This window comes from Takifugu flavidus, chromosome 2, assembly GCF_003711565.1.
Source record: "Takifugu flavidus isolate HTHZ2018 chromosome 2, ASM371156v2, whole genome shotgun sequence".
In the NCBI taxonomy this organism is placed as follows: domain Eukaryota; kingdom Metazoa; phylum Chordata; class Actinopteri; order Tetraodontiformes; family Tetraodontidae; genus Takifugu; species Takifugu flavidus.
Genome location: NC_079521.1, coordinates 15124991 through 15151355, shown reverse-complemented (window position 1 = coordinate 15151355; position 26365 = coordinate 15124991). Strand labels below are relative to the sequence as shown.

The 26365-nt window shown below is 46.2% G+C and overlaps 1 protein-coding gene and 1 non-coding gene across 3 annotated transcripts in view; both read left to right on the top strand.

Moving 5' to 3' along the window:
• The window catches only part of gpc6a (glypican 6a), an 88466-nt gene that overhangs the window by 22275 nt on the left and 39826 nt on the right, over positions 1 to 26365 (top strand). For both annotated transcript variants that reach the window (XM_057019429.1, XM_057019420.1), the window contains exon 3: positions 25179 to 25570. In XM_057019429.1, coding sequence (XP_056875409.1) covers positions 25179 to 25570 — 392 coding nt within the window. The remainder of the gene's footprint in view (positions 1 to 25178; positions 25571 to 26365) is intronic.
• trnay-gua (transfer RNA tyrosine (anticodon GUA)) lies at positions 2562 to 2647 on the top strand. Its single transcript is given in 2 exon segments — positions 2562 to 2598; positions 2612 to 2647. It is a non-coding gene; the product is annotated as a tRNA-Tyr (tRNA).

The following is a 26365-nucleotide window of genomic DNA, read 5'->3' as shown; positions in this document are numbered from 1 at the left end:
CCGGAACGCGGAACTCTATTCTCTCTAATCCCTCCTTTTGACTAATTCACAGGCTCCCTTTTAACTGCGTAAGCCGACAACCAGGCGGAGAGTAAAGATGACTCCAGTTTGATAATTTCACGGATTCACTCTTTATGTGGTTCACTTTTGTTTTACAGCGTGACCAGGGAATTGTAAAAAAAAATGGTGTTAAAAAAGGCATAAACCATGGACATGTAGAACAAGTGTTACAGCCTTAGTGTTAAATTATGGATCATCCTTTCTGGATTATCTGTCACGTGCTCTAATTTTCAGGCTTTTGCTGTGAATGCACAGATCTGGTTACCACACAAACGCCTCCTTTTACTGGTCATCGGCCTTGATGATTCCACTCCTGCCTAAATATGATAATTAGTGTGACTGTAATTACAGACTGACAGCCTATAAGCTTTCCTAAAGACGAAGGTTAGGAAGGTCAATCAAAGAGGCAATCGGTCTTCCATACCAGGATAACGAGCTGGTTCCACAGCAGGGAAGGCTGATGGCTAAATGCTCGTCCACCTATTCTACTTGTAGAGATTCTGTGGACTACCAGAATAAACCAGAATTTTGAGAGCGGAGCTGTCTTTTGTGGTGATAAGGTGCTGGTAGCTCCTCCGGGTGGGATGGAGTTTGGTATCTGATGACCTCGTAAGTCAGAAGAAGAATGTTGAAAACTATTCTTGATTTAATGGGCAGCATATGAAGGGAAGCCAGCACAGGAGTAATCTGATCTCTTTTGTCAATACCTGTCAGAACTCTAGCTGCAGCATTTTGATGAGGTAGAGGCTTCTCGGAGAATTATTTGGACATCCTGAAAATAATAAATTACAATAGTCTAGCCTGGAAGTAAAAATATTTTTAGTATCATGCTGGGTCAGCATTTTCCAAATGAATAAAGGCGCTTCTAGAGATCATTCTGAGATGTGATTGAAAGGATGGAAGTGAAGCCACCAAATCCAGCGCCCTCAGTTTTGTCCACAATAAGATGAAAAGAAGTAACTGCTCAATCTCATCTGCCTTCACTAATAAATGAAGCTGAGTGTCATCGGCGTAGCAATGAAAATGTATTCCATGCTGCCAAATAATATTTTCCAATGGAAGAATGCACAAAGTGAAAAGAATTGGTCCTAGTTCAGAACCTTGTGGAATACCCATAACTAACCCGACTACTTTTGACTTTCTATATTTCAGAGGTTTTTTGAATAAAACATTCTTCTTTTTTTGAACAGTCATTCCTGTTGTACCTATTTAATGTGAAAACCTTAATTTGAATTGTAGTTTTAACATCGATTAGAAAATAAGAGGGAATTCCCAGGAATGTGCTGCTTTGACAAGCTCAGACAAACGATCAATAGTAGTGGTCAATAATTAATAACAGATCAGCTCTCCCAGCAGGTCTATGGCTCTCTGCTGTCTCATAATCACATGTTAATGTGATTCAGACATATTTTCTTTGCTCTTCGTCCACCAGAGTTCCAGCTCAGTAAATATAGAATCTGGAATTTGTTGACTTCAAAAATATTGATTCAGAGATTCTCTGCATACAAAGCTACTTCTGTGGAATCTTCCTTTGGTGATTTGATAACTCCCCCAGACATCACAAATGCACAACCTCAGAGTCTTTACATGCATTTTTCATGTCTGGCAGTCATTGAAGTACTTACCAAGTTTTTTTTTCTTTTCTTTAAAAAAGCCCACAGTTCGTAGTGGTTACATCAAAACAGCATCTTAAAGGCCCTCATTAAACTTTCTTTTCCCCGGTTCAGCTCAGATGGCACGAGCTCGCTTTGTAATCACCCATTTTGTCATTACAATGATTATAGTGATTTTTGGATGGGTCACTCCTCGTGTCCCTGGTGTAGAAACTTGTTTGTTAGCATCTGCAAACTTGAATGCTGGAGCTGTTTAATTAGGCCGTTCAAACATGTTATTCCAGCAGAATCGCCACTTGAGTTTGTGGACTGATTTGTTATTCCTATTATACTTTTGTGCATATTAAAACGGTTGATATTTTTAATTTATACCATGAATAAAACGACTGAAGAGGTTACGATTTGAATGAAATTTGTCCCCGTTTAGAAAATGGAAAGCTTTATCTTGTCCTGTGAGTGTACTAAGCAATGATGCACAGGCCATCTCAGCATTCAATGTGATCTCTTGAAAATGTTTCTAAACTATAGTTTTTTAACAGTGCCCCGTTTAATAGCCTTCCTAAAGCACATCATGCCATTGTCCATCTTTATCGCCAGAACCCATCTGCTGCTTATTGTCCTAATTGGAACATGTGAAAATATGCTCTTTTGCTCCAGGAGAGCGACAGAAACTGTCCTAATGAAAAGGTAGAACCTCTTATTTGTGTGTTTACACCAAGGGCCCTGGAAGGAAGACGCCAAGGGTGCTGAAACATCTCCTGTTGTCAGGACATTGCAATGGTTGTTGCCTCTACCTGTACCATAATTTAATTATATTCAGTGTTAATGAGTTCTGCTCAAAAGAGCCACTTATTAAAAAAAGAAAATGAAAAAAATTGAAAAAATTATCCTTCGATAACTCAGTTGGTAGAGTGGAGGACTGTAGCGGAATAGCAGACATCCTTAGGTCGCTGGTTCAAATCCGGCTCGAAGGACTTGTGTTTTGTAAATCTCCCCGTGTGGGACAAATAAAGGAAATCTGAATCTTAGTCAAGGGTTGACAATTCACACATTGATAGCAAGTGCGTGAGGAAAGAGGAAAAAAACTGGCTACAGTGGCGTTCATCTAGAAACTCAGGTTAGTAACTTATCTAAACAGAAGTGCAGTGAGAAGAGCATAAGCAGTGAGTAAGAAGAGAATTTCTGATATATGATTCCACAGTTGGCTAGCACCAGCCTCAGTGACAATGAGTTAAACAACAGCATGTCACCAGACCATCCATTCTGTGTTTGGGTGTGTTTTTTAGGCCAACACTAATGTCCCCTCTACATGTAGGCACATGTCCAGCATTTCCCCTCTTTGGACAGTGGATGACAAGACAGCAGGACACCAGAATGTCGCATACATGAATTAAATTCCTTCAGTCTGTTGATGAAGCCTCTGTGACAGCCCCACCTTCATTTTTAATGAAATCTAAAACCGAGCAGACATGCATTTCCTGGAAGTAGTCATGAATAAATAAAATCTGTTTTGATGTCCCTCCGAAGTGGGTGTCAGGACGGCCACAATGCTCAGAGGACCCCAGGAATGGGGTACATTCTCGGTGGCAGCCTCCATCAGACGGCACGCCTCGCACTCCGGTGTCACTTTCTGTACTTCAGGATGGATGGCTGTGCTCGACCCGGACACGGTTAACTCTGTTCCCCAGCGAGCTTCAAGGAGAGACTATAAGAGGTGCATCTTTCACCTGCTGCTGTAAGAAAAACAAGAATGGTATTCACAGCGCTCCATAGTCTGAGTCTTCTGCCCAACAAATTTATTAAATTAAAGCTGCTGTCAGATATTGAAACACATACGCTGTGAAACTCCCTCACAGCCAGTTCTTTCCTCAGGATATTGAGTTTGCCCCCGCTCCAGCTGAGTTCACGCCGTCCATTGAGACAGATGAAAAATGTCTCCCCATCTCCTGCAACGGTGCTGATAAGCCTCCGTCGCAGGTCAATTAAAATGGATTAAATGTAGATATTAAAAAGTTGACGCTTGCACATTTTTAAAGTCTTTTAGGCTTGTGATTTATGTGTGAGCGTCAAAGCCAGATTTGTACAGAGGCAGCAGTCATAAAATCAGATCCATACGGATAGAGGCATCAATAATTTTACTTTTTTATGAATTTATACTCACGTCATCGTCTATTGCTTTCATAATATGTCCTCTCAGACTAGTGCTATCAGACTATCTGTTATCACGTCCAAATATTCCTGACAACTTCCCCTGTTACTAAACTGAAAGAAAAAGAAGATTCAATGAATAATAATTCATAATAATTCAATTGAATAATAAAGCGCGTTGGCTGGCGTCTATTTCTAACAATGGGTTTGTTTTGTTGTGTCACATGATTGATTTCCTTGTCTCACGGCTACCAGAAACCTCATGGGTGAAGAGCATGGGGCATCTCTTTTAGAGGCCGTTAATGCTGTGTTTTCCCCTTATTTGGTGAGATTTAGATGGGCTTTATTGCTGTTGGCAGGAAGTTGATGATTTGCTGTTGGTTACTTTGGGTTTCTAATGAAAGTATATGGAATTTAACACTATAACTCTTCAAAATTAGGCCTTTCCTCAAACTCTTGTTCAATTATCCCCATAGCACTAAATAAAACTCTGTGTTTTAAATATTTATAGAATTTGGGGCTTTTCACATCATTAATATCCTGATTAACTTTTCCTCTTCATATCTAATAAATAGCTGTAATTTGCATTTTAAGACATGACCTTGAACAGTGTTGTTTTAATATACCCACATAAGTTTCCCTGTAGTGAGTCAAGATGTGTACACATGTAAAGGTTTTGATCAAATTATGGGATGTAGGGGGCTGTGTGGCTTGGTTACCGTGCATTAAAGGTCAGAAGTAATCAACAAGGTAGCTGCTGTTGAGAAAAGGCTAATTACCCATAGAAGAGTTCATGTGGAGAAAAAAATGGTGTAATTGGCTGTGTAATTTACCAGGACAAGCGGTAATTTCCAATAATTATTGGTGGAAAAAAAGGGACAACATGACAAGTACAAAAGGTGTTCATGTTCACAGCCCACGTGACTCTGTTCAGCTCATTTCCAGCTCAATGCAGCGAAGCGGCTCCACCGACGGGCAGAACCACCAACTGCTGACTTTCTTTTTACCAAAATCTTTTTTTTTCAAAGTGACAATGTAGGGAATCATTCACTTTCACGTACTTGTCTAACTTCAAAGAACCGCGGTCAGTCCAAAGAACCAACCCACACTGACGAGCTCCAGCCCTGTTTACTAACGGCAGAATGGGAAGGAAGGAAATAAACAATAAGCCCGGTGTGTTTTTCCTTCCTCCCAGGACCTTGGTGTCCCCGCTCAGGCACAAGAAGCACTCTGCAGGATGGATTAGTGTGACAAAGCTTTCACGAGGAGAGGCACTCCAGCAGCCAGGCCGAGACAAAGCTGCTTATCCGGAGGGTCGCAGCAGTGCAGCGGCTCCTGCCGCCGGTTCCTTCTTGCCGTTCGCTGGGTGTGAATTTCATCTGTGCGAGAAAATCACTTTGATTCTCTGAGCCTAATTGACTTCTCCGGTGCCGCTCGACGCTATAGTCCGTCAGATCTTCCGGCACCCGGCGCTGCCCTCCACAAAGGTGGCCTTTGTCGATGTAATTAACCGAGATGACCCGCGGACCCTCGGCTCTGCCCTCCTCTTTTGGAGCAGGGCCACGTCTGAAAGGAGAGGAGCTGCAACTGAGAATGAGTAATAGGTCAGGTAGAGGCTTTAAGCAAAAGCAAAATAAGAAAATCACATTTCATACAGGTAATTCAAGGCTGTCCTCACATCGGGTCGATAATGTCCCAACAACCACTCCCTGCAGGTCTAACAACGCTAAGATATCGTCAATAAACAGTCTTCAAAATGGTGAATCTGCCAGTGAAAGAGGCAACTTGTGAGCTGTGCTTTTGAATTATAAATCACCATTTTGATATCCAGATTATGTTCTATATAATGCTTTTATTTTGTTCCTTTTAAACCTGAGATAATAATAAAACAGGCCAATACTGGATAGCACATTTGAAATGTAAAACTTTTAAACCACCAAGATCTTGAATAATGATGCGCTATTGTGCTCATATAGGAGAAGGTGCCACGAACATCGATCAAAGGATGTGCAGGTAGATGGCAGAGCAGTGGAAAGTGAGATGTTAGCCAGCCGAAGAGCTGAGGCACAGCTCAGCCAGCCTTTCTTTTAACACACAGGTCACGGTAACCCCCGAGTGCTAATTGCCCAGTTAGCCTTCCATTTGAAGTCTTCCAAAGAAAGGGTATAAAAGGAGTGAGAGAGCTGTCCCAGTATGAAACAAAAACCTAACCAGTTCCATCAGGAAGGGAAAGAGGGTTTGTTTTCTAGTTCTAGTTGAGGTGCATTTGTCTGGTCTACCAATTGGTGCTCCAAAGGAGGGAAATGTGATGCTTGTTTTTATGGGATATTTATTAGACCTTGACATGGACCAGCTTAGAAACATTTGTAATACATATATAAAATATTAAATCTGGATCTGCCGGCCTCTGTGCTTATTTCTCAACCGCAACTGGATTCTTGTACACGGTTTTATCGAATTTATTTCTGGGCTGTTAGCTTGTTTTACTGTTCTGGGACATCACACTGGTGCTCAGCAGTGGATCACGAACCTGTAAGATTCCAGTCTCGTCCGACGGCCGACTTCATCTCTTCTTGTTCGGGTTTCCTCCAACCCTGTTACCTGCTCTTCCAGCAACACTTCCCCGACATTGAGATTAAAACCTCCCTGCCACTTTAAGAGCTTTGGTAGCGCATATGCTAGCTGCCACAATCCGAGCTTTGTCTGCACACTCGTGTCTTTTCCCCTTTCTGTCTTTTTTTGATCAGCCAGGGAAAGGAAAACAGACCAAGGGCATACCTGAGCCTGATGTTGACTGAAGTGTGGAGGGCTGAGGGTCAGGAGGGCCGATGCAGTTGAAAGGGAAGTGTTGTCTGTGCTGAGAGACACAGACGGAATCCATCAGAATCCATTCTCTACCGCTTATCGGGTCGGGTCGGGGCGGGGGTAGCAGCCTAAGGAGAGAAGCCCAGACTTCCCTCTCCCCAGCTACCTCCTCCAGCTCATCCGGAGGGATCCCCAGGCGTTCCCAGGCCAGTCGAGAGACATAGTCTCTCCAACGTGTCCTGGGTCTCCCCGGGGGTCTCCTACCGGAGGGACATGCCCTGAACACCTCACCAGGGAGGCGTCCAGGGGGCATCCTGATTAGATGCCCAAGCCACCCCATCTGGCTCCTCTCAACGCGGAGGAGTAGCGACTCTACTCCGAGTTCCTCCCGGATGGCAGAGCTTCTCACCCTATCTCTAAGGGAGAGCCCAGCCACCCTACGGAGGAAGCTCATTTCAGCCGCTTGTACCCGTGATCTTGTTCTTTCGGTCATGACCCAAAGCTCATGACCATAGGTGAGGGTAGGAACGAAGATCGACCGGTAAATCGAGAGCTTCGCCTTTCGGCTCAGCTCTCTCTTCACCACAACGGACCGGTGCAGAGTCCGCATTACTGCAGACGCCACACCGATCCGCCTGTCGATCTCCCGCTCCATTCTTCCCCCACTCGTGAACAAGACCCCGAGGTACTTAAACTCCTCCACTTGGGGCAGGATCTCCTCCTTTACCCGGAGAAGGCACTCCACCTTTTTCCGGTCGAGAACCATGGCCTCGGATTTGGAGGTGCTGATTCTCATCCCAGCCGCTTCACAGGCGGCGGCGAACCGATCCAGTGATAGTTGGAGGTCACGGGCCGATGAAGCCAACAGGACCACATCATCCGCAAAAAGCAGAGACGCGATCCTGAGGTCACCAAACCAGATCCCCTCAACACCATGACTGCACCTAGAAATTCTGTCCATAAAAATTATGAACAGAATCGGTGACAAAGGGCAGCCCTGGCGGAGGCCAACCCTCACCGGAAACGAGTTCGACTTACTGCCAGCAATTCGGACCAAACTCTGACACCGATCGTACAGGGAGCGGACAGCCCGTATCAGCGGGCCCGACACCCCATACTCTCGGAGGACCCCCCACAGGACCCCCCGAGGGACACGGTCGAATGCCTTCTCCAAGTCCACAAAACACATGTGGACTGGTTGGGCAAACTCCCATGCACCCTCGAAGACCCTGCTGAGGGTGTAGAGCTGGTCCACTGTTCCACGCCCAGGACGAAAACCACATTGCTCCTCCTGAATCCGAGGTTCGACTATCCGGCGGACCCTCCTCTCCAGTACCCCTGAATAGACCTTACCAGGGAGGCTGAGGAGTGTGATCCCCCTATAGTTGGAACACACCCTCCGGTCCCCCTTCTTAAAAAGAGGGACTACCACCCCGGTCTGCCAATCCAGCGGCACTGCCCCCGATGTCCACGCGATGTTGCAGAGTCGAGTCAACCATGACAGCCCTACAACATCCAGAGCCTTAAGGGACTCTGGGCGGATCTCATCCACCCCCGGGGCCTTGCCACCGAGGAGTTTTTTAACTACCTCGGCAACTTCAGCCCCGGAGATACGAGAGCCCATCTCCAGGTCCCCAGGCCCTACTTCCTCACTGGAAGGCGTGTTGGTGGGATTGAGGAGGTCCTCGAAGTATTCCTTCCACCGATCCACAACATCCCGAGTTGAGGTCAGCAGCACACCATCACCACTATACACAGTGTTGACAGTGCACTGCTTTCCCCTCCTCAGACGCCGGATGGTGGTCCAGAACCTTTTCGAGGCCGTCCGAAAGTCGTTCTCCATGGCCTCACCGAACTCTTCCCATGCCCGAGTTTTTGCCTCGGCAACCGCCGTAGCTGCGCTCCGCTTGGCATGCCGGTACCCATCTGCTGCCTCAGGAGTCCCACAGGCCAGTAAGGCCCGATACGACTCCTTCTTCAGCTTGACGGCATCCCTCACCGCTGGTGTCCACCAGCGGGTTCGGGCATTGCCGCCACGACAGGCACCAACCACCTTGCGGCCACAGCACCGGTCAGCTGCCTCAACAATGGAGGCACGGAACACGGTCCACTCGGACTCAATGTCCCCTGCCTCCCCCGGGACATGGTCAAAGCTCTCCCGGAGGCGTGAGTTGAAGCTTCTTCTGACAGGGGACTCTGCCAGGCGTTCCCAGCAGACCCTCACAACACGTTTGGGCCTGCCAGGTCTGTCCGGCATCCTTCCCCACCATCGGAGCCAACTCACCACCAGGTGGTGATCAGTTGACAGCTCCGCCCCTCTCTTCACCCGAGTGTCCAGAACATGCGGCCGCAAATCCGATGACACGATCACAAAGTCGATCATCGATCTGCGGCCTAAGGCGTCCTGGTGCCAAGTGCACATGTGGACGCCTTTATGTCTGAACAAGGTGTTCGTTATGGACAATCTGAGACGAGCACAGAAGTCCAATAACAAAACACCACTCGGGTTCAGATCAGGGGGGCCGTTCTTCCCAATCACACCTCTCCAGGTCACACTGTCATTGCCGACGTGAGCATTGAAGTCACCCAGGAGGACGAGGGAGCCCCCAGAAGGGGCACTCTCCAGCACTCCCTCTAAGGACTCCAAAAAGGGTGGATACGCTGAACTGCTGTTTGGACCATAGCCACAAACAACAGTCAGGATCCGTCCCCCCACCCGAAGGCGAAGGGAGGCTACCCTCTCATCCACCGGGGTAAACTCCAATACACAGGCACTGAGCTGGGGAGCAACCAGAATTGCCACCCCTGCCCGTCGCCTCTCGCCATCGGCAACTCCAGAGTGGTAGAGAGTCCAACCCCTCTCAAGAAGACTGGTTCCAGAGCCCTTGCCGTGCGTCGAGGTGAGGCCAACTATATCTAGTCGGAACTTCTCAACCTCGCGCACCAACTCAGGCTCCTTTCCCACCAGAGAGGTGACATTCCATGTCCCTAGAGCCAGTTTGTGCAGCCGGGAATCAGACCGCCAAGGTCCCTGCCTCCGGCTGCTACCCAAAACACAATGCACCCGACCCCCTTGGCCCCTCCTGCAGGTGGTGAGCCCACGGGAAGGGGGTTCCATGTTGCCTCTTCGGGCTGCGCCCGGCCGGACTCCATGGGCAGAGGTCCGGCCACCAGGCGCTCGCCAACGTGCCCCACCCCCAGGCCTGGCTCCAGGAGGGGGCCCCGGTGACCCGCATCCGGGCAAGGGAAACTTGGTACCAAAGTTGTTTAGCATCATTAGGGGGTCCTGGGCTACGCTTTGTCTGGTCCCTCACCTAGGACCTGTTTGCCATGGGTGGCCCTACCAGGGGCATATAGCCCCAGACAACGGAGCTCCTGGGATCATTGGGACACGCAAACCCCTCCACCACGATAAGGTGGCAGCCCAGGGAGGGGTGGATGGATGGTGTTGTCTGTGCTGAGAGACACAGACGGAATCCATCAGACTGGTTGACAAAGGGAGAAGAAGCTGAATGGAGTGAGGGGCTGAATAATGGTGTGGAAGAAGTGGAGTGCTGTAACAGGTCACAGGAGTCAGTGTTAGGCTGCTTTGGGTGTCCAGGAATTACAAAAGGCCACGCGGCTATAGATTCAGCTGAGATGGGACAGCAAACACCCTTTATATTTAAGGATAAATGCGTGTTAAACTATCCTGAAGGGAACAAATTTACACTAATTTAAACAGAACAAAATTTCATTTAATTTCATTCCTAGTTTGAGTTGCTCCTACTCAATTAAAGCAATTTCTTTGCAAAATAATAGTAAACAGGGATGACTCACTTCTGGAGCTGATTATCGTTTTTTTCCCATTATTTTCCTGTTGAGGAATGTGCGGAAAAAAGACCTTCCAACATTCCTCACGCGGGAGGTCGGACACATTATTTAGATTGTAAATCCTTCTTTTCTCCCCATACGATTTATTGTACCTCAGATCTGCACAATCGGGAGCAAATGCAGCCAGAAGCAGCTCCATGTCCATCTCGCTCTCATTGTGAGGAGGTGTGATGTTGGGCCACACTTTCCCGATCCCCAAACCACTTTGAGCCTCATTAACTATGAAAGTGAGCCAACTAGCTGCTGCAAATGTTTTGTGAGTCATTTCTTGGCTGGTGAAAACACACGGGTCCCTGCCGGAGCGGGCAATCAGCGAGCCGGACCATAAAGGCAACACTTTTTCATGTTGAAAGTGCTCAGAGGTGAGGCTCGGTTCTCTGAAGTGTGGGTGAAATGATACGGCCTGTTTTCTGTCTGGTTCTGGCCTGAGATTTTCACGGGATTAAATAATGCTTTCTAAAGTCAAGGAGTCATTTTATTCCTGGTCAACAAAAATAAGGCTGAGGCTCCAGTTGCGCTCCCTGGTGACTTTAGAGCAGCGCTTCAAAGACCTCTCCGAGCATGCAGAAATGCTAACAATAAAAGGCTGGAAGGCTGAACTCCATCTGGATTTTGTCATATTTCTTCTCTCTGTTTTCAGTGCTGAAGGAGAAGTGATTACCTTCAGAGGGGTTTTGACATGAATGATTTATGACAAATACTTCAAGTTTATGAATAATCATAGAACAGTGAGATTTTTCATGGTCATTCTGGCCAAAACTAAGGAATTACATTAAAATTAACTGATGTACATTTTATGGAAGATGCTCTGTAATGTTCGCAGAACATTAAATAAATCCTTTAATAATTAAATCAAACCACAAAATGAAACAAACATTAAACAGTAGTATAGACTTTAAAGACAGAGGGCACGTTCCTTCCTGCAGCCGGTCACCAGGGGGCAGTAAAGACCCTTTTATGGTTGTTCAGCTATCTGTCATGTCTATTTTTGCTACCAACCTTGGCCTCTGACCCCCCTCCTTTTTGTAATGTTCTAGCCTAAAAGACACCTTTATGTTTCCATGACAACCAAGCAGCATAAACCGGCAGATATGGAGTAGAGACACAACTCTGGGTTTGAACCGCAATTAACCGCTTCGTTGTGCAAGATAAACTCTCTCTAAATGAGCCGGTAGAGTCCATCATGCATCTCTCCAATGGTCACTGAATGTCTCATTTAAATCAAATATAGGGAACCTTAAGATCAGCTATCGTAGGCAGGAGGGGTCCACCGTGCCGTCACTATTGCAGGGTTCTGTAGTGATGCGTTTATTAACCTCATGAAATCCTTCCACTGGTGACCTTATTTCTAACCGTTACCTGGTCTTTGTAATCTCCCCCTTGGCAGCGCTAAATGTGGGAATCCTGCAACAATACCTGCGGGGTCGGCGAGCGTCTGCAGCTGGGAGATACCACCGGTTCTATGGATGAATTAGACTGGGTTCATTACGGCTTTTGTCACTGTAGCTCAGTTACCATTATGGATTCAAAAGGTTTCATGAACGCCTCGGTGCCGGAACCAACCGTCTTTCTCATTAGCTCGTCCTGGCCCTGAACCTGCAAACGCTCTCGATGCAGGAAGCATTTAGCATCTCCGTCTCACCAGGAGCTGATGGTGTAAACTATGGGAGCACAAATGGGTCGACGCTTCAAGGTAAACGTTTCAAATAAACCTTCATGGACAGAAATCTGCGTCCCACAAAGAATTCCTTAAATTGAAGGTAACTATCAGGTGGTCCAGATCGTCTCTGCGCGTTGTATCGCATTTTCCAGTGTTCACGTACAGCCAGAGAAAATCGACTTATTTCAATGTTGTGTAAAGTGCAGAGTGTGCCGCGGCGCCGCTGAGATCTGCTGCCGGAGGCACCAAACTCCAGGTTCCAGGATCATCGCATGGGAATTTTGCGGTTTGCAGATGAAAACTCGACGCTGGTGCGAATTAAACAACCGCCCTTATACTATTGTTGCGTCATTTGTGCTGCTCGGAGAGGTCGTCTGTGCTGCTGTGTTGGAACACTTGGAGCTTCTTTGCACCCTTCCTAAAGAGCCCGGTCCGGTTTTGGAAATTTGTTGTGTTGATGTTGTTGTGACCAGACGCTCCATCACTCAGGACACATATTACCAGTTTAAGAGATTGATTCAAACTCGACTGTGTGGGAGGCAGTAATCCCAGTTATTTATGTCTCCAGACTGCTTTAATCAACAGCTCAGGTGAATTTACACCCGGCCCGCCTGTGCTGTGGGGTATTTATGAATGTGACGCTGTTTCCTGGTGCAGATATCTCTTCCGATGGTGGGAGTGTGACTCATTTTTTTTAAACATCTTTTGCATGGATGGGATGTAATAGAGAAAAAAACAGAAAGCCACCAAAGGTTAACCAGGCCAAAGAAATGTCATCAAAATGCCACTTAAACACGCTATGGCCTTTTGGATTATTCCGTTGCGTCAAACTTTGTGCCGGCAGTGTGACTTGAATTTGAGTGAAAAGGAGGCGGCGCCGTTCCCTGAAAAGGTCGCTCCAGATCCGTAGTGCTCATCGCGCTCAGACACGTTCTTCAGCGGTTTCAATCACCTGTTGCCAATAAAACACTATAACCTCGGAACATTCTATTATATTGGCCTCACTTTGTATATCTGGTCAACTCTTAATGAATTGCAGATGCGGAGCGCTAGAGGTGCTCGTGCAGCTACTATAACGATGGAAGGGCGACTGATTATGTGGGACTGGGCTGCAACCTGCTGCTCTCTGCAGTCACGTCCTTCCCTAATGAGAAATAGGCACATTTACCAGCAGATTTAAATATTATTGCACATTTACATCAAAGTGGCAGCTCTGAGCCGACTCGAACAGATTCAAACGACTGAAATGAGGTCAAAGTTCATCCAGAGGGGAAGGGTTGCAGCATGTGTGGGGAGGATGTGACAGGCAGGAGTTATTCAAGGTGATGTGCGTTCCATCTGCCCCTCCAGGTATGATTTTCTTCCTTCCTTCTCCCTGGAACAGAGCTGCACCACTCCTCCTCCCCCTCTCCTTTTTAACAGCAGTTACTCCCCTTTTATTTCTCACCTTTATCATTCTTTCATTTTGCTTCTTAATGACATGAGGCCTTTTTTCCTGTAGACTCTCCCTCATGCTGTTAGCGTCTAATGGGTGCAGCAGAACGCCAAATTCCAAGAAGGAGGCAATTATTTCCAAATACAAATGGCTCAATCAGCTGGAGGAGGTACAAAAACAGTTGCATCGCTTTGTCGACTCATTAGCGAGGAAGCGTGGGACTAAGTTTATGTTCAAACACAACTTTTCGCACAATGTGCTTCAGGAGCTTTTGTTTTTCCAGTTGGAGCTGAGCATGTGTAGCTTGCAGACATGTTTTATGGATATCGTCCGTCAGTCCCGCTGGCGTCTCTGTCCAAAGTGTGTCTGTCTGCAGACGAGGACCACATGGACTTCTGCTTCAGCTGAAAAAGAGGAAATCTTCTCACTCATCTGGACTCATCTCTCTGGATTAGGTAGCCAGATTAAAACAGTGCGTATATTAAGACACTCATGCAGGTCTCAGTGCTGTAGCCTTTACCAACTCCTGCCGCATTCTTCATCATCTATTCAGCTCATTTCATGCTAATTAGCTCACGCACGGTGCCGGTCGTGAGCCTGCGGCCACTTTGGCCGTCCCTCGCCGTCAGATAGTTACGCGACAGCTGCCGAACGTGGAGGATTTCACCCCTTCGCCATCTGAAATGAAGGCCGGTGGGCTCCCTTCACTATAGATGAGGAAAGGGCGGCGGCTCTGGGCGCGGCGCCGAGGGAGGAGTCACGTCTTAAAGCCTGTTCTGTAAGCGAGGGAACATCTCCTGGTTTTAGTTGGATGGAGTCGACCTGATCTGCACATCCTCAGTGTGAGATGATCTATCAATCAATCACCGGTCGGCCTCACGGCAAAAAACATTTTAGCATATTAGCCACAAAGGTGTGGATGGCCGAGATTATTCAAGGCAACAGATTGCTTAGCAGGCCGACCCGCCCCCTCGCAGTGACTTTCTAAAGCTGAAAAATGAGGGACGGTGGAAGAGATGACAGTACTTCAGCTTTCATTAACTTTGAAACACTTTCGGCAGAGTGCAACAGTGCACAGATGTAATTAATTTCCTCAAGGACGAGCGTTTCAGTGCTTTTAGATAATGACTGAAGCTCCGCCGTAATGCCTCAGAAGGAAAATGTTCCCTCACACCAATTTCTCTATCAAAGTGTTGGACTCTCCCTCTACATTGGCCGTCTGTGGCCTCCCACCAGTCGCCTGTGTTGTCGGTCGTGGTCGACGGACGGCTGCACTGAAAGGAGCTGCGTGTCACGTGGATTTCAGGTTCATTCGCCATATTTGTAGCCCTCCCCACTGCCAGTCTCTAAATTCTCCTGCATCACACGGTGACGCCATATTAAAAGGAGCCTTATCGACCTGTGGCAGATGCTCCTGTGGGCAGAATGTGTTTCAGGTTTCAAATGATTCGAATCTATCTTTTAAACGGCCTTTTTCCAGTTTTGAGGCCATTTAAAAAAAGAAAAGGAAAAAAAAAAATTTCTAAATAGGCTGTAACGCTTCCTGTGACCCAAAACATCGCTGTCATGAGCAGCTGAGTGGCGCACAGACGCACGTTCCGGGTCTTCTTCCTGTCGGGGAAGCGCAGGTTGGAGCCTGAATTAAGACCGTTTTGGTCGGCACGTTGGGCCCAGCATCAATCACTGTCTTTCAGGCCACTTCCTGCCCTGCACCGCTCTCTCTATCGCTCACTCACACAATGTTTTGTCACTTCCACAATGGAGAATAGACTCCGAACTGCCTCCTCCCAGGAGAAAACAGATGTCCTTGCATGGATGTCGTGAGGCGTGAATCTATGGAGCGTCGGGTTTCCTGCCAAGGGCAAACAGCCTCGCGCTTCTGTAGAACCCCTGATCTCTAAAGATGGGAGCTGTTTTTTGTGCCTTACAGCCTCAGGAGCATGTTTATGTAAAGAAAAAAAAAGCAATGCATGTTTTATTAATTAAATATTGTCCCTGTGATGATGAAAACCATTTTTAGTTGTATTTCTGACTTCCTGTGTCCGTGTGACAGACTGTAAATCTCCTGCGGCTTGCAATGAAATGCCCATGAAGTGGGCACTCTTCTGCTCCTGAACCTGTCGTACAGCCCACTGACGGGCGGCAGGGATGATGAATGTGGAAGGGGAATTCTGTTCCTTCGCCTTCCTCTTTTGCCTCGGCGCAGCTATCAGCCGTACAGCTAACCGGCGATGTAGCGGCTATTAGACACACAAATTATAATGAATATTGCCTTTTTTTAATGTAGTAAATCAAAGAGAAGGTCTGTATTGGTTGGCTGTTAATGAAAGATCAAAGGCTATTTCCATCTTCTTTCTCTTTCTCATGTTTCATTATCGGGCCTCACTTTAGGCTCTGCTCCCCTCTCAAATGATTTAACGGCATCTTTTATTCAAAAGGCAGTTCGCCGCCTCGTCACGCCACCGTTCAGCAAGTCTCACACTATCATTGCAACGACGTTTCCTCACCAGGCTCATCCTTTATCACGACGCCAGCTGCTGCTTTTGTCCTCGCGTCACATCGTTTGTGGACTCGAACAAACACTTGAGGAGCGAGCGAGCGCGGTGCCGCCCCTCTTAAACCTCCACTATCATCAACAGCCCGTCTTTGCTCTAATTGAATTGCGGTGGCAAAAACACCGTGTACGTGTTTTTCCTCTAAAATACTCACACTGATAATGATACCTGAGCACAGCACTGTTCGCTCGGCTGGCCTGTTGCACAGTTCTGCTGCTGGTTACAGAAGTAGAAATAAAGTTGAATATACTCTCAGATTTTTGTTTGCTCTCCATGTTCAAACTCAGGGTTATCGCTGGATGTACTTGTTATGTCCTTTCTGGACTATAGGGGGCAGCGTAGAGCAGAACGCCCTTGCTGCTGAGTGCAAGCAAGCGCTGATGGATTTCAGTCCACTCTTTTGGCAACACTTTCAGCAGCATGGAGGCACTTTTTGTTTTTTCACCTTTCACCATTCAGTCTGCTGCGATCGGATTTTATGCTCCACGAACCTGCGAACAGCAGGAACAGTGAATGGAGATGCAACCTCGCTGAGACTTCGGGTCTGCCACCCACAGCTCTACATCAGATCGGCTCACTAATGCAGCTTCTTCCTTTTCAGCAGCTGCAAAGATTCCGCTCCATCAAACATACGGGGAGAAATGATCGATTTTTGTGTTTTTTAGCTGAGAATTCCTGCAGCAACATCTAAAGTCTTGACGTATGAGTAACTTGTATAATATCGACTTCTCATAGTTACCCAAGGATCAAAGCAGCATGTTTAGACTTTAGTTAAAGACTTTTATTCTACCCCTATAATGTGGAAATGATGAAACAAGGACTGAAATCAATAAACAGAATGACAATTGATTCGATTCTGTCCCATGTCATCTGTCGCCCTGTCAAACCGCCACAGCTAGCTACCACAAATACATCCCGATTCTTATCACACGCTCACTATTGACGACCACGGCGATCATGTTGCTGACAAATATGGTCAGAAATGGCCGGCTTACGGGAAAGTCAGATCTTGTTTTGTTCAACGGCATTAAATATGGAGTTCGTTCTGACATATAAGTAGTGCAAAGGCGAAAGTTATTGAGGTTATTTTTGTCTCTCTGTGGTGCCGCATACAGGAAAAATAAAGCCCAGAAAACATTTCTAAATGCAAGTTTGTACTAGTTTTTCTTTTTCCTCCTGCTACTTTTCTAAGGGTTTACCAGTAGAATAGAAGCTCGTGCACGGAAGCATTAACATGGAAGTAAATTCATGCATTTAGCATCAGACTCTGCAGCGTTTCCTGAATACCAAGGGCTGAATCATCTTGTGTGCAGAAATCCATCAATTTAATGTCTGAATGACTTTTAAACAGAAATAATAAAGCGGGTTAATTGAATCAACCACATTTATTCAGCTTGCTTATTTATCATGTTGCTATAAAATGGATTTTTGCCTGTTTTTGTTCATGAGCACTGAGGTTCATCATTCCCTGTGAAGGTATTTGCTTCATATTTGCTTTGAGTTTTGTGATTATTTCTGACAGATTTCTGCTCCTCCTCAGTCCAGTTTTTCAACATTCCTCTGTAGATATAAAACAGTAAATGAGCTGCCAGTGAGTGATTGATTGGCCATGTGAAAGCAGACACCAGAGCCCTTTAATTACACTCCCCTCGTATCGATGCGTCTGCCCCGGTGTGACGGGCGTCACATATGTCGGCAGCTTGGATTTTATACACCTGGCTGGAAGCTGCTCGTCGTGGCGCCAACGCATGAAACCGCTTTGTCAACAAAGTGCCTCGGCATGAAAGCTTTTAGCATTCATGTATTCACTGATCCGCTTACTCTCTTTAATGGTGCGAAGTGAATTTGACGTTGATTGATGAACAATCGCGCTCGAACTGACCCTTCGTTTAATCCATATCTGCCACCATGTACGCGCCGACGTTTTGTGTATAGAGACCTAAACAAAAGCAGCTTTTAGCATTGAAGAAGCTAACGTGAGCCTTCAAGGCCAGTGTAACATGACATTACAGATTAATGAGGAGAAACATTAGATGCACATACGAGTGAGAATGTTTGAAAAAATTATATAGATCAGGAAACTTCTTCTAAATCCATTAAAACGAGGCGTTCATGCAGCGGGTCGTGTTACACATTTTTCCGTGTCACTTCCACCTGGAACCTCTCGGCTAAAACCTCCATTTGCTCTGATTTGAGATGCATTTTAATGCTGTTGCTATAAATTTGATGATTTGCTGTGGGTAAATAGTGGTTTCCAATAAAAAATTAAAGGAACTTTAAAGAAGCGACCACTGAGACAACACTTTCCAGCACTTACAAACACCAAACTTTATACTTTCATAGACATTCATCCACGTACTGATGTTAAAAGCATAGTAAATGGGTTTTTATGGCTGTTGACAGTAATTCCTCATTTCTGGAGTGACAAAAGAAGGAACAGAAGATTTCCTGCATAAAATATTTTGACTCCATCGGGTCAATAGAAAAAATAGTTTAAATAATATATCTACCTATTACAATGTTGAATTCTTTCCTCTGGAAATATTTCATTACAAACCCCCAATTTTCCTATGGAATAGAAAAAAGGAGTGGATCTAATTGTCTCTCCTTACTTTTATGGAAAACATGGAATACATTTTAGTAAACGTGTTAAAGTTGAACTTGTTTTCATCCAGCTGCTCTTTGGGTTGTTTTCACACAAAAACTCGTGGCTTGTTGGGAGGATGGAGAATCGGCCAGGAGAAAACCCATTAAATGTTGGTGCACATCCATGAAATTCTCCCCGGCTGGGCAGGGCTTCCTCTCCGAGCCCCCGCCTGTGGTCGACACCTCGCTGGTTTTAATGGCCGGCGTGTCTTGAGCTCACCTGGAGAGGGTCATCCATCAGTCCGGGGGGGTGACGTTTTCCCTGGATCACGTCTCAACACCGCACAAATCCCGACTTTTATTGTTTGTTTAATGGACGGTCGGTTCGGCTGCACGTTCTCACCTGAACCTCGGCGGGAGCTGCGTGTACAAACGCACAAACACGGGCGCGTTGGTTCACGGGCGTTGGGAAACCTTTGTTAGTTCTGGAGTTTAGCCGCTAAATTGATAAATCCCATATATTAATCACAGGGAAAAGATTGAATTTCGCTACAAACAAGTAATTGATTTGCGTCTGTGCTCCGCCACAATGCTCCATTACGCCAGATTTATTTAAACGAGATGCAAAAACCTCTGACAAAACTTTATTATGTCACAGTCTCACGACAGTTGTTAATTTGATTTCATTAGGGCGGAATAAAATTCGAATTTCAAATAATGACTCCCACAGGGCTTCTCTGATCCCAAACAGGCTTTTTTTTTTAACTCCTTAACCATCACTCACAGTTTATACAGATTTCAGAGGGAGGATATAATTTAGGGAAGAAAAATAAGGAAATTCTTAATACTGAGATTTCGAAGTGACAAGGTGAGTGAGTTGGAATAAAATGTTCCATCTGGATTTTAATGGTTGGGAGCTTCATGTTTTCTTGATGAATTGATGATTTATGGTGGGGAAAAGGCAGATGTTCGCTGGAGACGCCAACTGTGGTGATTTTTGCTGATTCATTTGTAAATTTAGTGAAGTCTGCGGACATGAGGCTGGTGGAGATGAGCCGGAGCGTCTACACCCGCTTTCAGTCTTTCCGTAGATGACCGAGGCAGTCCGACTGAAACTGGACTTGTGGGACAGGAAGGAGACGAGATGTTCTCCGGCGACAGCTGTGTGGATGCACGTGTGGATGCTGCGAGGTTAGACGGGTCTCCTCCACTCTGCTGCCTGTCTCACACCTCACCTGAACGTCAGGGCAGCAAATGAGACGGAATGTTGTCATTCCCGAAGGGCCTCTCGAGGACGGAGAAGGCGAGTGGCTGCACCTCAGGGAGGCAGAGCTAAGACGCGGAAAATTGCTTGTGATTTTAATTGTTGCCTCTGGACAACAAATCAAAAGAAGTTATTTGTTTTTTTCTTCATCTTGCCGCATTAGCATTTGCTAATTCATGCTAATTAAGCTCCTGTTGCCATATTGCATTAGTGGGTGGCGTTGATTGGATTATGTCAACATGTGAGAGAGAACTGGTGTTTTGTTCTGTGTTTTTCTCACAAACTGGAGCAGAAAAGTCGTCACCTGTCGTAGCGGCGCAGCTTCAGTCCTCCTAACCAGCTTGAATCAGCTGTTATCAGGCTCATTGACAATCCGATGGGTCCGTAAATGATGAGGAATAAAAAGTTCAACATCTCCCCCGGCTTTAATTATGTTAAACATGTTTGATCTCTGATGCCATAATTACCCATTTAGAGCTGGAAGCTGTGGGGAAATGAATGACAATGATGCTTTTGTTTTTTCCCCTTTCCTCTCGCTAACTGTCTGCGCGGCTAAATACGACTGACGGTGACATGGTAGCAGGAACGAGGAGAGACGCAGGAACAAAACATTTATCAGGACTGACAGAGCAGAGAAGATACAGATATGGAGCAGGACTGACAACCACCACACACACACACATGCACACACACACAGCCATCTACCTTTGTGCATGGGGATTCTCAACCATCTCAAACATCAAAGGGTCGCCGTCCCTCAGAATGAAAGAGAAGAGAAAGTGCTTTTTTCTGGAGCCATTTTTTCTCTGACAGACGCACCAACAGTCTTTTATTCCTCCTCACATGAAGCCGACGGTTAAAGATCGGCGAAAAGGGAGCGCCTGGAACGTGATTACAGATAATGAAGGACTGTTTTGGTCCAAATGCAATGTGATTATAAGAGTGTGTGTGTGTGTGTGTGGGGGGGGGGGGGGTCTGGCAGCAGATTTTGACTTCAGAGGCAAACGGGGACACAGACGTGGTGACATTTCAGTTCAGCCGAAACTTGAAATGGATCAGAAAATTAAATCAGGAATTTATCGTAAAAACCTGGATGAGTTTTCTTGCGGCGTTAAAGGACGAGCTGGCAGCAAGAGTTGTTCTACGTTACTTCTGGGGGGCTTTTTCTTCCTCTGGTCTTTGGCATTTTGACTCAATCACTTATGAGCTGAAGACAACCTCGTCTGTGTGGCAGATGAATTATTTATTTGTCTCTGTCCATAGAGGTGAGCTTCTTTAGGAAAGGAAAAGTACATTTTTCCATTTTAATTTTTCTTCTTCTTGTAATTAAGTACATTTTAATGATTGTAATATATGAAAATATAATAAAACAGATTGCTTGGTGAATAATGAGTGGAGAAATTATGCTTTGCTAAGTGGAAAGCATGAAAAATAGAGACGTGTCCTGTCTGAGAGTGCTAAAATGTTCCTAAATTGGACCTTTTCAATGACTCTCTCTCACTGCTAATTTTGTTACACCATTTAGATGATTCTGCTTCCTGAAAGGATCAGAATGTAAAGACCTGACAGCTGTTGCCCATACAGAGAATTGAATAAATTCCAATTTGTGGGAAGAAAAACCGACGTTTTCCGATTCGATTAGCAGCCCGGCGCTTCCATATTTTTAGCTTAATAGCAGGTGTTTCACATTCTGTTGTGTGTGGTTGTCAGCTTTTCTTTGTTGGGCTAAGACAATAAAGGTCACCTTTATTAATTATAGAAATTATTTACAGTAATTAGGCCAGTTATCAGAGGAGCGCTCTGCTCGCCCCTCTGCAGGAAATTCATTCTCCACACTTGGAATTATTTCAAGGTTACAAACTACGGATTTTCACGCCACATCACAACCACAGAGGCCAGCCTGGGTGATGGCAGAGGGGGGGTTCCATCCCACACATTATTACAATTTGAAAGGATGACGTTACACCGACGGTGCACCCCCTGAATCCCGTCACTCTTCCGGGTGTTCCGACGCTCCCGCTGCCCCCTCAGCAGGCGACTGTCCCCTGATCCTGTAACAGATGTTTTTGGCCCCAGAGCCGCCGAGGTGTGTCTGTCGGGGGCCGGGCTGCATATTTGTGCGCGAGCCATGACGGTGTTTTCCTGGAAATTGTCGGGAACGGTCAGCTTCCGCGGGAATTTCGCACAATGGAAAAAGTGCACATCGCTGTGAGGTTGGGTGTGGGTGGAGATATTTCTGGAATCTGCTTTTAAACGGTTCCACCGAATTTGTGATGCACAAACATCTTTTCAGCCAGATTAACGTTGTTTCTGGAAAGTCTAGTCCGTCTCGACGGATTCATCAGCCTAATCCATAAAAAAGGTCAACAACTTGACCTGCAACCAGCTCCAAAGCTGCACCTTTGTTCGGTAAATGGCTCGACCCTGTGACATTTAGATTTGTGGGGGAACGCGAGAGAATGCTTCTCTGTTTCCAAGTGCACGGACGCTCCAGGCCAGACAGCTGCATGTTATCAGAGTGAAATAGTTTGGCCACCGATTTGTTCTTCTTCTGTCGGTAGTAAACGTTATTAAACTGTAGCTAAAAACAACAGAACAGACAGGCCTCCTCTCAGAATCTCATTACTTTGGCTCAGTTTTGTCATTTGCTTAAATGGTTTCATTGAGGAATGAGGCCCTCCACCCATAAAGGAAGAGGAGACGAACAGACCCAGTCATCGTAGACAAAGATCCAGGCGTGGTTTTAATCCCAAAGATATGGTTTTCAACCAGAACGGGTCATTGGGGTCGAAGGTCAGCGGAATCAGCGACACCTGGCATAACATCATTGGGATTAAGGAAATCAATAACTTCTTTCATCAAATATTAAGCTCAAGGTGCCTCAATGGCATTCATATAACAGATTCTTATACATAATATCTACTGATCAAACGTTAAGACTTTGTTTTACCAGCCAAGAACAGAAGAAAACACCCAGCAGTCTCGGCAAAATGTAGCCTGGGGTTTAGGCATTATAGAGGCTGTGTGATGAAAACGGGGACTATTAAGTCGCTTTTGTGATAGAACGTGTCACCTATTCTGAGAGCTAATTAGATGGTTGTGCAGATACAGTGAGGCAAATGGAATACACTGGGGCTTTGCTGTCCTTGATACAGGTCTAATTGGTGGAATTGGAATGAAAAAGGCCCTGCAGGCTCCTCATATTTAAAGCAGAGTAGGTGTAAAGGCAGGTCACACGCGCGGAAGAAATTAGAGGAGGTGACTTTTGGGAGTTCTGCAGCGCCGCTTCATCTGCAAACGCATGTAATCTGTGTCTTTGACACGTAGTAGCAGGTCATGTGACTCTGTCCAAACATGGAGAGATTAGGAATGAGCCCTTGATAGTCTGAATTCTTTTAATGTCTCATCACGGACGCGTGGCAGGAGGCTTTCTTTGTGGAAAACAATAACAGTAAAAACAGTGAAGGGTCTCGCCGCCGCTGTGAGCGGATTGATCACTGCTTTTTGCTGCGGCTGTACGCTGGAGGGGGGGGGTGGCGTGTTGTGAGATGTGGGTCTCATCACCGTGCAGCCGAATCTGACTGCTGCATCAAATAAACACGGAAATGTCAGAGCTGAGCTCCTGCAGGGGGATTAGTATGTGTGACAAGTGAAGCGTCCCCCGCCTGCTTGTTTGCAGAAGAAAGGAGGGGAAATATTTGACATTTGTTCACGCGTGATGATCTTCCTAACAATTATGCGCATGCACGTGGGATCCTATTAACAAGGCTTCGGGGAGACTCTCCACACGGTGCCCCTTTGCTTCCTCTTTGTCCTCGCTGGCTCAGTTCATGCTTGAGGAATCAGGTGGTCTCACAGAAGGAAGCCGGATGATGAGAAAAAGGGGGAAAAAACATCCCAGTTAACGTTAAACCGGAATGCTGCTCTTGAACGTCTTCTTATCTTTGTTGACTTCTTTTTGGGCATGAAAGACATTGATGTGCAGATGTGCTGTGTCGTGCACATGAACCAGACGTCGGGGTGTAACCCGAGTGGATTTACTGCAGTTCAAATCCTGCTATTTTTGAACTCTTGAAAAACAAAACCCCATGTATTCGAACGTTTCAGCTATCGTATGTTTTAGCTACTGTGGTGCAGCAGCTTCATTCTGCCCCTCTGACCCAGAGGTCAGCCTATCCACACCATCCAGATGTGTTATCTGGCCTGTTAGCTGAGAGCACTGCTGACCAGTCTCTGGTCTGGTGACCAGAATCTCCCACTAGTTTTTGAAAATGTGTCTGAATTTGATTGTCTGTGCTTTCTTTTTTGCTTTATTGGAGCTTTTATTCACTTTATCTGTGTTACTGTCACTGAGCTTTGACAGCAACCTTGCAAAAAGATGCAAATTCAGTTATTTTTGGCCTCAACAATCACAAAATAAAACCCAAAACAACAAAATCCTGGAGGTGCTTTCTATTCTGACTGCAGAAGGATAAAAAAAAGAACCACACAAGCAAATGTAGCATACGCTAATATTCCAAATCCCTCCTACGGATCATTTCTGTTGGCGCAATCAATCAAATAATGTAAAAAAAATAACAGCATTTTTTTACTTTCCCTTCCCGATATTAGAGTCCGCCTGGGAAAGTCCACCCTAGATTGTTTTCCTTCGCAGTGACACCAGCGAGCACCTCCCGGCTGCTGTCTTTGCCGAGCACGAATGTGTTTGAGTCTCGCTGCAGATCCGTCACATCAGCGCATTGAGCCTCCTCCCTCCCCCCCCAAAGAAATCCTGTTTTGACTGCTCAATAAAAGCAGAAGGCCGATTTGTGGCAGGAGAAGCGTCGTTGAATGTAAAACAGGATTCCAGGAAAGGAGCTTTCTTCATTAAATGTGAGGTTTTTTTAATGACCAGCCGACGGAGCAGAGGATGCAGCGAGGGGGCAACGGAGGCTGCACCAGCGTCTGCCAAGCTAACCAAGATTTTATTACACGATGCAATCAGAACCTTTGCATTAATCATTCATAGTCATTGTGCCCCATTTTCTTCCCTCCGCAGCTGAATTATGAATGTCCAGGTCCTCCTTTCCTTTATATAATCCTACATCTCGCAGATAGAGTCATAAAATCGTCAGTTCGGTTTCATAAACGCCTGCGTGCTGATTAAGCTGTTTTCCTTCCGCCTCTCCCCTCTTCCCAGAGTTTTTCCTGGAGCTGCTGGACAACTCGGAGAAGTCTCTGAACAGCATGTTCACGCGCACTTACGGGAAGCTCTACATGCAGAACTCGGGCGTGTTCCAGGACCTCTTCACCGAGCTGAAGCGCTACTACACGGGCGGCAACGTCAACCTGGAGGAGATGCTGAACGACTTCTGGTCGCGGCTGCTGGAGCACATGTTCCAGCTGCTCAACTCGCAGTACCACTTCAGCGAAGACTACCTGGAGTGCATCAGCAAGCACACGGAGCAGCTGAAACCCTTCGGCGATGTGCCCAGGAAGCTGAAGGCCCAGGTCAACAGGGCCTTCATCGCCGCGCGGACCTTTGTTCAGGGGCTGACGGTCGGACGGGAGGTCGCCAACAGGGTCGCCAAGGTTAGTCTGAGTGTCTCCCTGCAGCTGCTGTCGCTGTTACAGAATATGATCGGGAAGTCGGGAAGGATTTCAGCCGCCTGCAGCCGGAAGAGGTCATGATTATTCTAATATATGAAGAGAATTGATGAAACAAAAGTTAATCCCCCATTTATCCCCCGTGTAACAATTATCCACCTTATCTGAATGATTAATTAAAGGCTGATTAATTAAGAGTGTTAAACACATTTGACCCTGGGTGTGAGGTCAGGGGTACTTTTTTCTACATGTTGGGCTTCACATGAAGCCGAGTGACCCACGTGGAGGTTTAGAGGAGGAGGTGGATTAAGAAGCTGCCCCCCCCCGAGAGATTTCCTTCAGTATTCCGCACTCCCAGCTTTAAAAAACAGGCCACATCTTCCACCCACATTTTAATTTGATATTAATAAAGTTTTGCTCTTCTGCTGTTGTTTGTTGCTGTGCTTAGGGGGGTAAAGAAAAAAAGCTAATTAGATTCTGAAAAATGCTGTTTTTAGAGCATCCTCGGATAGGGGAGATTAAAAATGTGTTTGTAAAGGCTTATTGGATATGTTTACTAATTCCATATTAACTACAGAAAGTTATGCAACAACTCTTCACGGAGATCTGAAACTATAAAGATTACGCAACCAAAGCTGCAGCAGCGATGACATCACAGCTGCAGAAGCTTCACTAGTTTGGTGACGTGTCTCTAAATTCTCTCGCCGTGTGGCTTGTAGGCGGTTACAGATGTGCGGTAAACTGGTGAAGCGTCCAGGACCCAGCTGCCGCACGCCTGTG